This window comes from Trichechus manatus, unplaced genomic scaffold, assembly GCF_000243295.1.
Source record: "Trichechus manatus latirostris isolate Lorelei unplaced genomic scaffold, TriManLat1.0 scaffold00242, whole genome shotgun sequence".
Taxonomy (NCBI): Eukaryota; Metazoa; Chordata; class Mammalia; order Sirenia; family Trichechidae; genus Trichechus; species Trichechus manatus.
The window spans coordinates 2,106,200-2,122,779 of NW_004444178.1; the positions used below are offsets into that span (position 1 = coordinate 2,106,200).

At 37.3% G+C, this 16,580-nt stretch overlaps 1 protein-coding gene across 1 annotated transcript in view; it reads left to right on the top strand.

Moving 5' to 3' along the window:
* The window catches only part of SCIN (scinderin), a 75,661-nt gene extending 62,156 nt beyond the window's left edge, over nucleotides 1-13,505 (top strand). The window contains exons 11-16 of the mRNA XM_004389352.3: nucleotides 2,233-2,403; nucleotides 5,942-6,119; nucleotides 6,396-6,517; nucleotides 10,363-10,440; nucleotides 11,977-12,037; nucleotides 12,688-13,505. Of these exons, the coding sequence (XP_004389409.1) occupies nucleotides 2,233-2,403; nucleotides 5,942-6,119; nucleotides 6,396-6,517; nucleotides 10,363-10,440; nucleotides 11,977-12,037; nucleotides 12,688-12,812 (735 nt within the window). The 3' untranslated portion in view covers nucleotides 12,813-13,505. The remainder of the gene's footprint in view (nucleotides 1-2,232; nucleotides 2,404-5,941; nucleotides 6,120-6,395; nucleotides 6,518-10,362; nucleotides 10,441-11,976; nucleotides 12,038-12,687) is intronic.
* The last annotated feature ends 3,075 nt before the right edge of the window (nucleotides 13,506-16,580 follow it).

Below are 16,580 nucleotides of genomic sequence, written 5' to 3' on the forward strand. Positions count from 1 at the left end.
ACCTACTCCTCCCTAGTGTTCTCTCCTTTTCTTTCTTCCCTCCCTCCTTCTCTTTCTTTCTTCTCTCCTTCCCTCCTTCCATTTCTCCTTCTCTCTCTGATTCTCTTACCTCCCGTTCTCCTAGCTCACTCTGTCTGGGTGTTCTCCTTCTGGCTGGTTTCAGTGAAGGAATCTGCTGCGTCTCCTGGAAAAAGCATCTTCCAGATTGAGGTTTAACCTGAAAGCAGGTGCTCCTTTGTCCAGCACGGGGACATTTCTGATAGAGCTTCATTAAACATTCCCTTTGCAGGGAGGTGCCTGTTTAACTTCCTCATGCCTGATGTCAAACGAGCTGAGATTCTATGTGATATGCAAGCTCTTTTGTTTTCTTTTCACATCTTTATAAATGTGTCATTTGCTTCTTCAAATGTAATAATTAAATATAGAGGCAAGTCAGATAGTTTAAAACATTAAATCTAAGATGTGGCGGCAGTTGAATTTGGTCTTCCTGCTAGTTTCCCTAAGGCATTTGTTAATAGACATATAAAGCAAGTCAGATCTACATTTATAACTATGTATTAAGTATTTGTTTTACGAATTAACTTTTAAAAACATGATTAAGTTGTTTAAATGCACTAGACTATTTCTCCATGAAATATTCATTTCTGGGATGAAATATTTCTAGCTAAGAACTGATGTCATCTAATTAATTTTTAAATTATTCCTTATCAAATTATGTAAAAACTTCTAATACATGCATTGTGCCTTATAAACTCTATAGTTCATAGTAGAACATTTGATGTGTCCATTTAATGAATTTTCATTGTTATAGACAGTCGACTCCTAAATTTACAATGAAATGGTAATTTTTACTTTAATCACTAGATGGCAGTAGTTTACAATAACGCATAAACAACTAAAGTATTGCTATTTTAAAAATTCCTTTGTAGAGTATATTAGCAGTACTAAAAATTTTCAATTTGCCTGTTTCATCTCTCACCCGCCTTTAACAGAAGGGGATGTGTCTTAATCAGTGACCTCCTTTTTCTCATATTGGCAATTCTCTTAACATGACATAAAATGCTAGGCCAACCAACAGTTTTTGGTACCCCTTGCTCCCTGACCCCAAGCCCTAGGGCTGTGACTCAACAGAGATTTTCATAATTTGAAGCTCACTTATTTGAATGGATACTAACTGAATAGTATCTGTGAAGTTGATTATTTTCAACACTCCTTAGGCCTCCTCCCTTCAATGTTATAAGCGTCAGCATTCTCATCCACCTGGCTTCTGTAAGAAGACAGACCAGGGCAGGTAAGACAGTGCAGTAGCAATATAGCATAGGGCAGAACAAATGAAAAAAAAAAAGAGGACTGACACAGAATTTGAATTCTTTATGTCAAAAAAAAAAAAAAATGCATCAATAAGTTATGTAAGAAATTGGGAATTCATTTCTAGTTCAGTATCTGACAGTAAGCTAATAAGTGAAACTAAGCAAATAATTGACCATTTATTTTCTTCAATTTTCTCCACCTAAAAAGTTCTTATGTTGTACTGTATGTTGTATTAGATATAATAAGCATATCTATTAATAGCAATTCTATAAGAAAGTTAAAAAATAGAAAATGTATTCAGTTGAATTTTTGCCAGTTCTTTTTACGTTTAGGTAGAAATCTTTTATCCTTCCCCATAAGGATTTATGATTAATTTTTTTCATTCCACAGATATGAATGCAGAAATAATTTAATATGATTTTTGGGTTGTCTTATTTTTTGAAGCATTTGAATGAATATCTCTCAACCTTCCGAACCAGATCCCAAAGAGATCTCACAAAAGAACCAAGCCCATCTGTAAACATTGTAAAATGTTGGTACACTTAAAAAAAAAAAAAAGAGTAATTTTCCTATTAAATGGCATACATCAGTACTTTGTTGTTTTCTCTTTCGAAGTAGATGAACAAACTTCCGTTTTAATGCTTTCTGGAAGCAGAAAGCTTGACAGTAGGTTGATGTTTCCGCTGACAAGAAACTGTGTAGGGATGCTGTGCCTGAGCAACAAACCCACAATCCTTAAGTCAGCTAGGAAACTGCGTGATCAACATTAACCTTTATTTTCTATTAATCATCATTCCCCCTGCTCTTGACTTATTAGTTTTTTGTTTTGTTTTCAAAAAGAAAAATAAAAACACATTTGGAAATACAACCTTCATTGCACCCTTTGTTATATTTCTTTTATTTTCCTCCCCCTACCCCTAGATCCGGGTCTCCCAAGGCAAGGAGCCTACTCACCTGCTGAGTTTGTTCAAAGACAAACCACTCATTATTTACAAGGATGGAACATCAAAGGAAGGCGGTCAGGCACCTGCTCCCCCTATCCGCCTCTTTCAAGTCCGGAGAAACCTGGCATCTATCACCAGAATTATGGAGGTGATGTCATGCATTCAATAAAACATGCCCTGGTTATGGACTTCCCAGTAGACCTGGGCTGTCAGCAAATATTAGTCTTTAAAAAACTGGCAAGCGAATTCCCTTTATTTCTATAATTAATCCACTGTCCACAATAAAAAATACTAAAATCAAGAGAGTTGAGTGAAAAGTTAAACTCCAGACACCAGGTCTCTCACATTTTTCAACTACATTGTACCTAAACAAATGAATTTTAAGAAAAATACAACAAATCAAGCTGTCAAAGGCATGAGACAGCTTATGCTTTATCTTGAAAGGCCTAGGGCAAGATGGATGGTGGGTGATGGTCAGGTGACTGCACTGGGGAAATCTGAGAGGGAAGGCCCTTGTTTGCACAAGTGTAACAAATGTGGGAAGCAGGCTTTGCCACACTGGACCAGAACCATAACTCAACTGGCCAAACAAGCTGTCTCTGATAGCAGCTGTGAAAGAAATCAAACCCCGTATCGTGGTGCCATAAGACTAGAAGACCTCCAGGGTTCTAAGTAGCTGAGCGTCTTGGCCTCCAGGACAGTTCTTTGATCCCTCATATCTCAGTCACCTCAGTAGCCATCAAAACTCCTAATTCACCCCTAAACTGTCATGCTTACTCTGCTTATCCCTGAGCCTGGAAGCATTTTCTAACCCGTTCCATTTGCACAAGCTGGTCAGCTGAGTCCTTAAAACTGGATGGGTCATTGCATCCCTCCATCCTTAATCTCTTCTCTAAGACTCCTTTCTCCTTCCCTTCTTTTGCTGTGGTTGTCCTCTGAGGACACATGTTCCCATACAATCTTCTCAAGAAAAGGCTGTGTTTCTCCCCAGTGCCACCTTACCTTAGTGCTTCAGGGTTGGAGTGTGGGGGATCCCTTTTACTCTCCCTTGTCTCTGACCTGTTTCCTCTTTATCAGGCTCTCTTCTCCCTCCTCAACCCTCCCATTCTGTCATCTACTGCGCTGCCAGTCCTTCTCTTCTCGTTCTTTGTTGGCTACAGCAATTATCTCACTGTCTCCATCACTCTGACGTCTCCATTTCTTGACTTGCTCTCATAGAACGATCTTTCATTGACCCACTTCAACTCACATTCATATGGTCCTGTTAACTGTAGCACCTCAGAAATTTCTATTTCAAATGTCTAATCTCTGACAACCACCTCCTATTTTCTGGTTCCTTTCCTCCAGTATGCACTTGCCAGCAGTTCTTAAGTCTGATACCTCAATCCATGAATCCTCCTCATCCATCACAATCCTCCTGTCCTGCTCTCTCCAAAATCTCCAACACCCCCTGCTCTCTACTAATAACTTTGATTCAGAGATCACAGAAACATAAATACAATAGACAAGAATTACCTCATCCCCTCTAATTCCATCAACTTGTCTGCCTCTTATACATATAAATTTTGCCTTCTCTCATATTTTAATGAAATAAGTTTATTGTCCATCTGCTTGCAATGCATCTCCTTATTTCCTTGTAGCCTCTCAAGCCAGGTTTCTCACTCCCAGCCTCTCTGAAAGTTCAAAATCGCTGTGTGTAAGTCTTTTTGTTTTCATCTCCTGGGAGGCTAAAACGTTGTAAGTGTTGTGTTTTAGAAGAACCTGCCTGATCTCACACCTCTTGTCACCTATCTCTTTATCACCCAGGTTCTTTCCTCTGTATACATATGGCGACATTTGGTTTAGAAATCTCAGATGTCCTGAAAACCAGACTTGGTTTCTGTAATTCTCCATCATCACATCTGAATAAATTCCTTTAATATTGGTCCATTAGACCTCATTCCTCCTGAAAGAGGACTATAGCCACTTGCCTGAGAGTTGCCAATCCCTGGGACATGTCTTTAAAACTTCCGCCAGCCAGTCCTTCCTCCTTTGGTGTTCTCTTTGGGGCAGGGTTCTGACAAAACTCCAACCCTGGTTAAATCCAGCTCTCCCTGCAGTTATACCTTCATTCTGGCAGCTCAGTGTCGTTAACCAAACAGCATCATTTGGTACAGCTAATCACTCTTTCCTTCTTGAAATATTTTTCTTCACTCGGTCTCAGGAATACCTCACACTCTTGATTTCCTCCTCCCTCTCAGCTTCTCTTTCTCCGTTTTGCTTACAGGTTCTTCTTCATCTCCCTAGTTTTCATAGATTCATACTCAAGCCCACAGTGACACAGAGAGTCATGTACACATAATCGTACAGTCACACAATCATCAGGTCAGCTAGAGTTCTCACAGAGTCACAAAAGCCCATTCTAGGATCCTCACACTCATCACCAAACCTGAGGCTCTGCACCTCCTTTTCCCCTGCCCAGAAGTTCCACTTTCGAACTCATCCTCAGCCTGCACCCCGGACACAGCCAGGCCCCTCTTACTCCCCTATGGCCACATGGACCAGAACTGTGCTCACCTGGATGATCCCAGATACCCCCTGGACAGGGTTCACAGCTTCTGGGTTAAAGCCAAAGAGTATATCAGTGCTGTGTTTTTATTTCCTTGTGAATAGTCTTTTATATTTTGAGCTATAATTTACCCAAGCCTGGGGAGCCTTATTTAGTGAATCCGTAATATTATCTCTTTACGTACTGTCTTAGTCATCTAGTGCTGCTACAACAGAAACGCCACGAATGGATGGCTTTAACAAAGAGAAGTTTATTTCCTTACAGTAAAGTAGGCTAAAAGTCCAAATTCAGGGTGTCAGCTCCAGGGGAGGGCTTTCTCTCTCTCAGCCTTCTCATCAGTGTTCCCCCAGACTAGTAGCTTCTCGGCGCAGGGACCCCGGTCCAAAGGACGCGCTCTGCTTCTGGCACTGCTTTCTTGATGGTATGAGGTCCCCCTGTCTCACTGCTCACTTCTGTCTTTTATATCTCAAGACATTGCCTCAGGATACAATCCAATCTTGTAGACTGAGTCCTGCCTTACTAACACAACTGCCACCCATCCTCCCTCATTAACATCATAGAGGCAGGATTTACAACATATAGGAAAATCACATAGTACCAGGAATCACAGTCCAGCCAAATTGATACACACGTTTTTGGGGGGATGTAATTCAATCCATGATACCTACTTTGGACTCTAGTCTCTTTTTTAAAATTTTTTATCTTTTTTAGATTTCCCTTTGATTATTTGATAGATCTTGTCTTTAGTGGGCCAGAAAAACTATCTTTGTTTTATCTGTGTCATTTGTGAATATTATACCCTCTTCTCTAAATAATTATAATCCATCCTTGTTCTTATGGTATCTTTGAATATCATCTTTGTAACTTTTCTAAATCTTCAATTCATTGTCACTGAATTTTGCCTAAGTTTTATTCTGAGAGCCTTGTGTCACCATCTGTGTGCAGTTGGGTATTAAAGTGACAGAGACCAAAGTGTTCTAACTCTAATGTTTCTGACACCATAGTGGTGGTGTCCCAGTGCTGCCCAAACTAACTTCCTGGGATCAGGACAGAAGTTACGATGGTTTGTCACTGTCACAGCTTCTGGGACATGTTTAACAGGGTCAGCAGTGATGTTATTTTGTTTTCTATACTCTAGGTTGATGTTGATGGAAGTTCATTGAATTCCAATGATGTTTTTGTCCTGAAACTGCAACAAAAGAATGGCTACATCTGGATAGGAAGAGGTGCTAGCCAGGAGGAGGAGAAAGGAGCAGAGTATTTGGCAAGTGTCCTCAAGTGCAAACCCACAAGGATTCAGGAAGGGGAGGAACCAGGTGTGTACTATGGGGCCAAAGGAACCAACCAGAATTTATGTTTTGTGTGATTGCTAATCGCGTGCTTTATATTTTTCATAAATAGTAACTTTTTAATGATTATAGGGTATTAAGAATCCCTCCATAGGTTGCAAAGTGGGGGACAGTACCTGGTAATACGTAAATAATTTCTTAAATCACATTAAGTCAAGGTGAGATGATATTATTTGTTGAAGTAAAACAATACCATCATATGCTCCTGAAAATACATTGGATAATTCAGCATGTTTTCCGCAGAGGAATTCTGGAGTTCCCTCGGAGGGAAAAAAGACTACCAGACCTCTCCACTGCTAGAAACCCAAGCCGAAGACCATCCCCCTCGGCTTTATGGCTGCTCTAACAAAACTGGAAGGTTCATTGTAAGTGTCTTAAAAAATAGTGAGATAGGATGTAAACAGCATTGGGAGGTGTTCCAACCATGTTACCTCTCTGATTGTCAGATTTAGCTTACCTGCAAACCAGAGATGACAATCTTTGCTCTACACAAGGTTATTGGAAGGGTCAACAACATAATGTGAAAGCACTGGTGTGAAGGCTTTGTTGTTAATTGCCATCAAGTCGATTCCAACTCATGATGACCTCATGCGTGTCAGAATAGAACTGCTCCATAGGGTTTTTTTAAAATAGTATTTTATTAGCATTATTGGTGAAAGTTTATCCAGCAGATTAGATTCCCATTTAACAATTTCTATACTTATTGTCCATGGACATTGGTTACATTTTCATAGTGTGTCAACATTCTTATTATTTCCATTCTGGTTGCTCCATTTCCATTAATCTAGCTTCCCTGCCCCCTTTACCTTCTTATCTTTGCTTTAGGGTAAATGTTGACTGTTTGGGCTTGTATAGATGATTTTTTAAAGGAGCATAGTACTCATGGGTGATGTTTGTTTTACGAACCAATCTGTTATTTAGCTGAAGGGTATCCTCCAGGAGTGGTTTCAGTACAGTTTAAAGGGTGTTTCAGGGCAATAGTCTCAGGGGTTCCTTTAGTCTCTACCCATCCATAGAGTTTTCAAGGCTGTGACCTTTTGGAAGCAGATCACCAGGCCTGTCTTCTGAGGTGCCTCTGGGTGGGTTCGAACCACCAACCTTTCAGCTAGTAGCTGAGCACTTAACTGTTTGCGCCACCCAGGTGCTCCCGTGAGAGCATTAGGAGTACTGTAATGTACTATCTAAATCAAGCTCCTCTTAAAAATATCAGCTACTAATCATGATCTACTTTGCACCTGTGCCACCTTGGGGTAGGTGCTGTATGAATACATATGTGGTTGCTAATTTAATGATTTGACAGTTTCTATGGGCAGCAAGAGTAGAGTCTGATGGTGTCCCTGTCTTGCTTGTTACTATGAGGCAAGTTTTACACTTTAATGTCCCAGAGGAATAAAAAATTTCACTATGTTTGAATAAAAAATATGGAAATATTATGACCACTGGGCAAAATCGCAGAAAGCTGTAGATGCACCTGCAAATTAACTGAAACCAACAGGAGTGTTTTTATCTTATAATCCTTCACAGGCTTTGGATTCTGGGCAGTTGGAGGTCATAGTATCTGTGTACAAGAGTCATTTTATACTGGGCTCTGAATGTCATCCTGGGCTACAGCTTCTCTCTCCAATTTAACCAGAAAAATTCTGCCTTCTCTGTTGGATATGCATGGCCTTTGTGTAAATTTTTTCATTTGAAGAATTAATTCCTTTTCTAGGAAACCCTGGTGGAGCAGTGGTTAAGAGTTCGGCTGCTAACCAAAAGGTCGGCAGTTCAAATGCACCAGGAGCTTGTTGGAAATCTTATGGGACTGTTCTACTCTGTCCTATAGGGTTGCTATGAGTAGGAATTGACTGACAGCAATGGGTTTGCTATTGGTTTTTTGGTATGTACAAACTGATCTGCAGGTTTGGTCAACACGTCCTGGTGAATACAAGCTCTCTTTTTCAACACACACACGAGAAAATTTCCTAAGTACTTTCACAGGCACATTGATTATTAGAAATAAAATACTTTGAAGAAGAAACTGTTAGTGTACAAACCATAGTTGAAACTTAAAAGGGATTTGACAAAAAATAAGATTTAATAATAGATTGTGAGAAATAGTTGGTCATTGGGCACCACCCTGATTAATTTGTTCACCTACTTTGCAGGAAATCTTAGCACTGCTGTATGTTATAAACGTGTCAGAGAAAAATCTGCTAATGTTTTGACTGTTAATTTGATATTGCATCCAAACAACTTCTTTTTCAGCATATGCTTCTATAATTTTTTATTAATATTATTATATTAATTTAATGTATAGCTAATGTTGCTATAAATTAAATGTTGCTTACACTGAAGATGTATTTTTAAAATTAAGTACCTAGGCTTTGTTCTCAGGTTTCAAAAACAAGTCTGTTGGTCTTTGTTTTTGTGTCCTGTGCGTATATTAGGCTTTAAGAGACATGTATGTCTCCTCTGCATCTACTCATTTTCTTGTTTTGATATTTGGAACTCCTTCTGGGATTGGAATCCCTTTAAGAAAAGAGATTGATAATAACAGGCAAGACAGCATCACCATCAGAAAGCAGGCTTTTAACATGTAGATGCAGGTGAGGTAGCAGAGTCTATTGGTTAAAAGCACAGTTTTTAGAACCAGTTTTCCTGTGTTCTAATCCTGGTGATATTGCTTACTAGCTGTGTGATCTTAGGCTGATTACCTTGCCCTCTCTGTTTCATAGTTTCCTCTGTAAAATGGGCACAATCATAGTACCTACTTCAGAGTTGTTATGAATATTAAATTAGCTATTAGATACAAAACATTAGAATAGTGCCTGGCACAGAGTAAGTGATATTTATGATTTTTTAAAAATCATTATGTGATTGGTAAATGTTCTGTATAGTATAAAGATAATATAACCAGATTTCTTGCCATCTGTAAATGGCCAGATCTTTTTCTTTTTTCTTTTCTGTGTAACAGTCTCAAAAGCTCATTAAACTGTAACAACAAACATGTATTGTCACGCTCAGGTTTGCAGGCTCCTTGAGCTGGTCTCTGCTGAGAGGTTCTGCTTCAGGCTGCAGGTTGGTTTCATGCCTGCTTTTCCTATGGCCGAGCACTGGTGGCAGAGTGGTTAAGAGCCCAGCTGCTAAACAAAAGAATAGCAGTTTGAATCCACCAGCCGCTCCTTGGAAACCCTGTGGGGCAGTTCTACTCTGTCTTATAGGGTCGCTATGAATTGGAATCGACTTGATGGCAATGGTTCTTTTTCACCCTATGGCAGAGCTCAGGAGCACAAGGGGGCCCCTGTAAGTCACATTTGCTCTCTGACATGGCCGTAGCGTGTCACACAGCCAAGGCCACAGTCTACTCCACCCACTTGACTGCCCTGCAAGGTCATGTGGCTGAGGAAGGGAGTGAAGAATTGGGAATCATAGTCTAGCTGATGACACCTGTCATCACAAATATTGAACTCAGGTTAATAAATGCCCACTGGTATTGGGTGGATTAAACTAACCCACCCATTACCATTTAAAGTTAACTGTAGAGAACATAATTTAACCTATTAAAAATAAAAACAGTGAATTTTTGTGTATGGGCTGTTATGTTAGGTCATTTTATTGACAAAGATAGTGTAACAATATTGATTTCATGAAATGTCTTTGACTTCTGATTCCATTAAAATAATCTTGACCTATGAAATGAAAGAGAATTCAGTACCCAAGCTGTAAACTCAAATGTTTTTAGCTACTAGGCAGGCAACATAATGTATGGAACAACTTGTCATGTAGATCTGGAAGTTGAGAGAACAGTGGACAAATTGACAGTGTATGCCCTACCGAAAGGCCTTCAAACTCAATGTTTATATTAAGCACCAAACCAAAACCAAACCCATTGCTGTTGAGTCGATTCTGACTCATAGCGACCCTATAGGACAGAGTAGAACTGCCCCATAGGGTTTCCAAGGAGCAGCTGGTGGATTTGAACTGCTATCCTCTTGGATAGCAGCTGAGCTCTTAACCACTGCATCACCAGACCTCCACCTTATATTATGCACAGTGCTGGCCAAAATAAGACACCCTTCAGTCCATCAGTTTGTGATACCTGTTTAAACAGGTGAACAATGATTTAAATCTTTATTACTTCAAAGAAAAGGAAAAAAAAGACTACCAAATTTTAGCTAAGCTCGAAAATAATACATGTTTTATCATAAAGCTTCTTACTACATTTCAGATTGAAGAGGTTCCAGGAGAATTCACCCAGGATGATCTAGCAGAAGATGATGTCATGTTACTAGATGCTTGGGAACAGGTAAAACTGTATTTTGCTCATAACAAGAAGGTGTACTTATGGTCAGGAGCTGGCAAGAACCTGCTTTGAGAAAATGGCAAGTCTAATAATAAATGGGCCTGGGGATTTAGATTGTATTTAAAAGAGAGTCGGCACAGTTTGGCAGAAAATAAAATGAATACATGTGGCAAGTCAATTTCTTGACAAGTAAATAATTCTTGGATACTATCTTTGACTCTATAGTTTTAGACGAAAAGCTTGTACCTGCCTATTTTTCCTTCATTTGTTAACTTCATTCACCCATTTATTCATATATTAATACATTTATTTAACTAATAAATGCATCAGATGATTTCTGGGTATAATGCCATTGGGAAGGCAAAAATATTTAGAAATCTTGAGATTTGACAAGAGGTCATAGAGGGAACCTCTCCCCTAGGGAAGAAATAAATGGGAGCAGACACAGAACAGTTTTGAATCTATACAATAAGATATGTTATTGTTTATATCTCTATCTATCTTTCTATTTGTGTCTATCTATCTTTATTTTTCAGAAAATTAATAGTGATTTGACAGGCTGTATCTGACAATCCTTTTTTTTTTTTTTCTTATCTATATGAACTAACAATTGTGAAAGGAAAAAATAAATATTTTAGGAACTAAGTTGTATAGAACAATGATGACACTCTTATTTCAATGAGGCCTAGTCTTAGAGTTAACCACAGAGATTGTTACATTTAAGTCTGTTTCTAATGGCTAAGTCATTCCATTATACTATGCCTTAACTTTCAGTCTAAAAATTACATTTAAATCGGGGATCCAATCACAGGTCCTTTCCAAGATTATTCATTTCTAGATGTGAGGTTTAAAGCCCATGTCAATAAGACCCCTTTGTTTATTTAAGAATTATAATACAAGAACTATAATGTTTCCATATTTAGAAGTATTTATTTCCATTTATAGTCAGTTGTGTTATTTCTGTAGTTGCAGATTCTTTAGAATATTTCCCATTTTGCATTTCATTTTTGAAATGATACTTTTCATTTATATTACCATGCTGTCCTAGTTTGTTCTCTGCCCTGCAAGCAAATATTCCAGCACTTTCAGTCTGAATTTAATACAATCAGAACTTAATTTGACCAAAATTACTTGAACAAGTGAATTTAAAGTGTTTTAGACATGAGGTAATTTAGGAGAATTTTTCAGCATTGAAGTACTCAGCCTAACACATTTGACAAGGTGAAGAATGCAAATAGAAGATATATTAATTTTTTTTTTAATTAACTATTTCAATTATTTAAATACTAGACATTAGGGCATTTTTCCCAAAGTGTGACAGGAGCACAATACTGTAGGAGGTAAAATAACAGCTTAAGTCAGAGGATCCTAGAGGGCCTGGGGTCACCCACAGACAAGCTCTGGGTCTAGGATAATATCCATACGCCTACAAGGAACACCAGTTAATACAATTATTATTCAATTTTCAATAAAATATTTTAGCACTGAGTAACATTCCCAAAACAGTACATGTTGTTATTATTATTGTTTGTTTTTCAGATATTTATTTGGATTGGCAAAGATGCTAATGAAGCTGAGCGAACAGAATCTCTGAAGTCTGGTAAGCTATATCCCCCAAACCACCCAGTAACCGTAGAGTGATTATTACTGAGTGCCTGATTGCTTTTTTAACCAGATCCTCCAAAAATACGTATCAAAAACAAGAAATGTCTGTCTTTTATCCTCAGAACTAAAGAATTTTTTTTCCAAACTGAAGGATTTCAAAATGAGAACAAGAAAAATAAACTTCAGTAACAATAGAAGGCAAAAAAAAAAAAGAAAAATTGCTTCTTAATTTAGAATATAATCATATCAATTTACTCTGAAAAATTTAAATCTACTTAAACCTTACTTTATTATGGGAATAGTAAAACCTCCATAACTGTGATAACCTAGATTTTTCCATTTCCTTTTGAGAAGTGCTGATCTTTCTAGCAAATTTTCTTGCATTAAGAAGGATAAGGATAATTATGTCATAAAGATAATTCCATAAAGCTTGGAATTCTTTCAAGTAATAGTGAAAGGCTCCCATGATACTTTGCATAGCAGCTGAAAGAAATCAATAAGAAATTGTTCATGTGGAATAGCATCTGGTTACTTGGGGGCAGTGAAAATTTGATTTATTACACTTAATGATACAATGAGAATTCTCCCAATATTTTAGTTTAATCAAAACCAACTGAATTTATATGTCTTTGCAACTCTTTTTAGCCAAAATGTACCTTGAAACAGACCCTTCCGGAAGAGACAAGAGGACACCAATTGTCATCATAAAACAGGGCCATGAGCCACCTACATTCACAGGCTGGTTCCTGGGCTGGGATTCCAGCAACTGATAAAACAGATTTTTACGTAAAAACATAAATATGGGGTAGCTGTCCCACTGCTGTTCTGGAGAAAAAAAAAAGTTTTTTTGTTTGCTTTTGGAAATTAACCTCAACCATGTGGTTATTTTTTTATTGCCTAGTATTGGTTTAAAAATCTGTTTAAACTGGGGTTTTCTAATGTCAATGTATTAGAATGACCTGAAGTAAACTTTTGTTATGGACCAATATTAGCTCTTCTGGAAACTGATTTATATCTTTTTATATGGCCTTTTAAAAGTGAAAAGCTTTGTGCAGTTTAGCAGGACTCATCAAGTAGAAATTTTTACAATTCAGCAGCCATTAGACAAACTTGTTCTTTAAAGTGTCAGAGAAGAAAGCCATAATGTCTTAGAGATTATTCTCTTTTCTATGTATTGTGTTCAAAAGCATTCTATATTCACAGTAAGATTTATGTTAAGGTAGCTTTAAAAGTTTGTTGTTTTCCTTCTTTAGTCAATATGATCTTTGATGTCATTAACTCTTCAGTGTCATTTTCTAAGATAAACTTTACTTTTTTTGCCTTTTTAAAAGCCTTTGAAAGCACAGCTCTTTCATGAAACATTAATTTGTATTCTTATTCACTTAGGTATATATATATTTGATACTATATATGTTTAATATCACAAAATATATGTATAGGAAAACTTCTTTGCTAATGCTGTCTTTTATCATTAAAATATATTTCTCTTTGAAAGGCTTTGTGTTGTGACATATATTCAAATTTGATATGTGAGTTAATTACACTATTAATTTTAAGGTTAGATACTTTTATGCATAAATAAATACAAATCCAATATTCCTTAATTCATCCTCATTAAAGAGTCAAAATTATAACAACTTTTCCATGGTTAGACAATTATGAAAGATTTTAAATATTTTGTAGTACCTATGAAACAAGGACCCCACAACACAGGGATTGGGACAGTGATTGGAGCTCCAGTAAAGTAGAAACCAACTTCGGTGATGGGTTCCTTGGGGTAACTGGTTAAGGAGGAAAAGCTACACTTTCTTGGAAAGAGTAAGCAGAATGGGGAAATTTTGGAGGAATTCTCCTCACCTTTCTCTGAAGAAATGATGGGCATATGTGTTTCAAGTTAAGTCCTGGTACAGGAAAGTGGTCCCAGTTTCATTATGAGCTAAAGGTGAATTGTCTTGTGTAGGTTCTAGGGCTTGTGCACATGGTAAGAAACCAGTGAGAAGCTGCACTCCAAGGGACTGTTCATTCGTTGAGTACTTATTTGGTATCTACTCAGTGTCAGGCAGAGTTCTAGGCACTGTGAATCCAACGTGGATGAAATAGATGAAATCCCAACCATCACTGAGTTTACATTCCAGGGGGGCAGCCAACAAAAACAAAATCAATGAGTAGATATATTAGAAAATAAGTTCTGTGGAGGAAAATATGGAGGGAAGGAGGATAGGGAATACCGGGTGAAGAGTGAGGCGATGTCCTGTTTTGGTAGGTGGTCAGTGAAGTCTTTGTTCAGTAGGTGATATTAAACAGAGAATAGACAGCAGTGAGAGAGTGGGCCTTGTGATACACCTAGGCAGAAGGAATAGCAAGTTGTAAAGGCCTTGAAGTGGAAGCATGCCTGATATTATGGGGTGACATCTGAAAAAGCAGGGAGATTCCTTAGGGCTCTCTCCCACCATTACCACTAGATTGGAAAAAATTCATCTTGAACAGGACTGCCATTTTAAGCCTGAGCTGTGAAAGACTGCTTTCCCAAACTCCAAACCCAAGTACTCAGATAAAGTATTGGTAATATCAGAAAAGAGAACAGCATCAGCAGCACAAGCAATACAGGGAGGAAGTATCTATTGAGCAACACTGTCCAGCCTAAGCAGCGGAAGTGATGACAGAAATTACTAGCAACTGTTACATCAAGAAGTCTACGTTTAGTAAGTTGTAGGAATCCCCGGGTGACTCAAATGGTTAAGTGCTCAACTACTAGCCGAATGGTTGGTGATTCGAACTCACCGAGAGGCACCTTGGAAGACTGGCCTGGTGATCTGCTTCCAAACAGTCACAGCCTTGAAAATCCTGTGGAGCAGTGCTACTCTGCAGACATAGGGCACCATGAGTCAGAATTGACTCAAAGGCAACTAATAACAACAACAGGGCAGCTGGTGGGAAGAGGGCTAAATAGGATTTGAAGAACTTACTCAGAGAGGGTAACCTAGGGAGTTGCTGTTTTAATTTCATACCTAAAGCTGATATGGCTTAAAGAAACATCTGCAACACAGATAAAACCAGTACAGGGGGTGGGGAGGGGGAGAATCTACTTCTACTTCTAAAAAGGTGAACATTTGGGGTATTAATGAAGGTGCATTTTTTTATGATACTGTGTAATCCTAAAAACTCAAATTGTATGTAATCACTCATAGAAATTAATCGTTTATATTTGAAATGCAGTTTCATACAGCCTAATTAATATAAAATTTTATATTTTTTCTTTTGTTGGTAGAGATAATGCTTATTAATTTTTCACATGGAACATTAGATTTCTTCTCTAATTTTCCTCATAGATTTTTGGGATAGAAAACCAAAACACATATATTTAATCCTGAGCTATTAGTGTTTTACGGACCTTTCCTCATCCCAATAAGCTAGAACACTCATTTTTGTGTGAAATTTGTGACTAATAAGCAAAACAATATTTTAGTAAATCTAAGAAAACCCAGTGCAAGGGGACAGATATTGCTAATCATAAATAAACATTCTAGTAAGATGTAGCACATCTCAGGAATTTCACGTAAGGAGCCATACTTGATGTCATTAACTTTGAGGAAAATATCAGGGAACAAGGAACCTGTGTAAAGTGAACCACTTTTTTAATGGTCTTAGTTGTTGTTTGTTTGCTTTTACAAGATCGTTAGAGAATTGGCTTCAAAATAACTTCTAGAGTATACAGATTATTCAGAGGGACAACATTCTAATCAAAATAAAAGAATATTAATAGTAACTACATATATGTATAAAATGTCATTAAAAAAATGAATTTTCAAAACTTTTTTCTTGCTCTAGCTTATATTCTTTCCATTATTATTTTTCCCCTTTTTAGTTTTAAGTATCTGTTAGGTATTTTAAAAATATGTATTTTTCATATTCGGTAAAATAGTTTTTCTTAAATAGCATTCTGGTTGTGCTACCTAAAATATTAATGACGAAATAGTGCTGAAAGAAGAAGAAGGAGAAGAAAAAAGATTGGATCCACATCTCACTGTGTATGCCAGGATAAATTCCATTTGATTCACAAATTTAGATACGAAAATGAAACTATGAAAATAGAAGAAAACATGATAAATTCCTTTATTACATTGAAACAAGAGTATTATCTCTCAATCATTGATAGAATAACAAGAAAATCAGTATGTATCTAGAAGACTTGAACAACACTATCAACCAACTTAACCACATTTATATTTACTGAACACTTCTCCAATCAGAGTAGCACATATATTTGTTTTTAACAGGTGCTTAAAATAATATTCACCAAGATAAAAACTATTCTGGGCCGTAAAACAAAAGTCAACAAATTTAAAGAAACTGAAATTATACAAAGTATGTTTTCTAACGACAATATAATAAAACTAGAAATCAATCACAGATATCAGGCAAATCCCCAAATATTTGGATAAAAGGAGAAATTAGGAAACATCTTTATTTTGATGAAGATTAAAACCAGCATATCAAGATGTGTGGGATTCTCTGTGCTTACAAGGAAATTTATATGA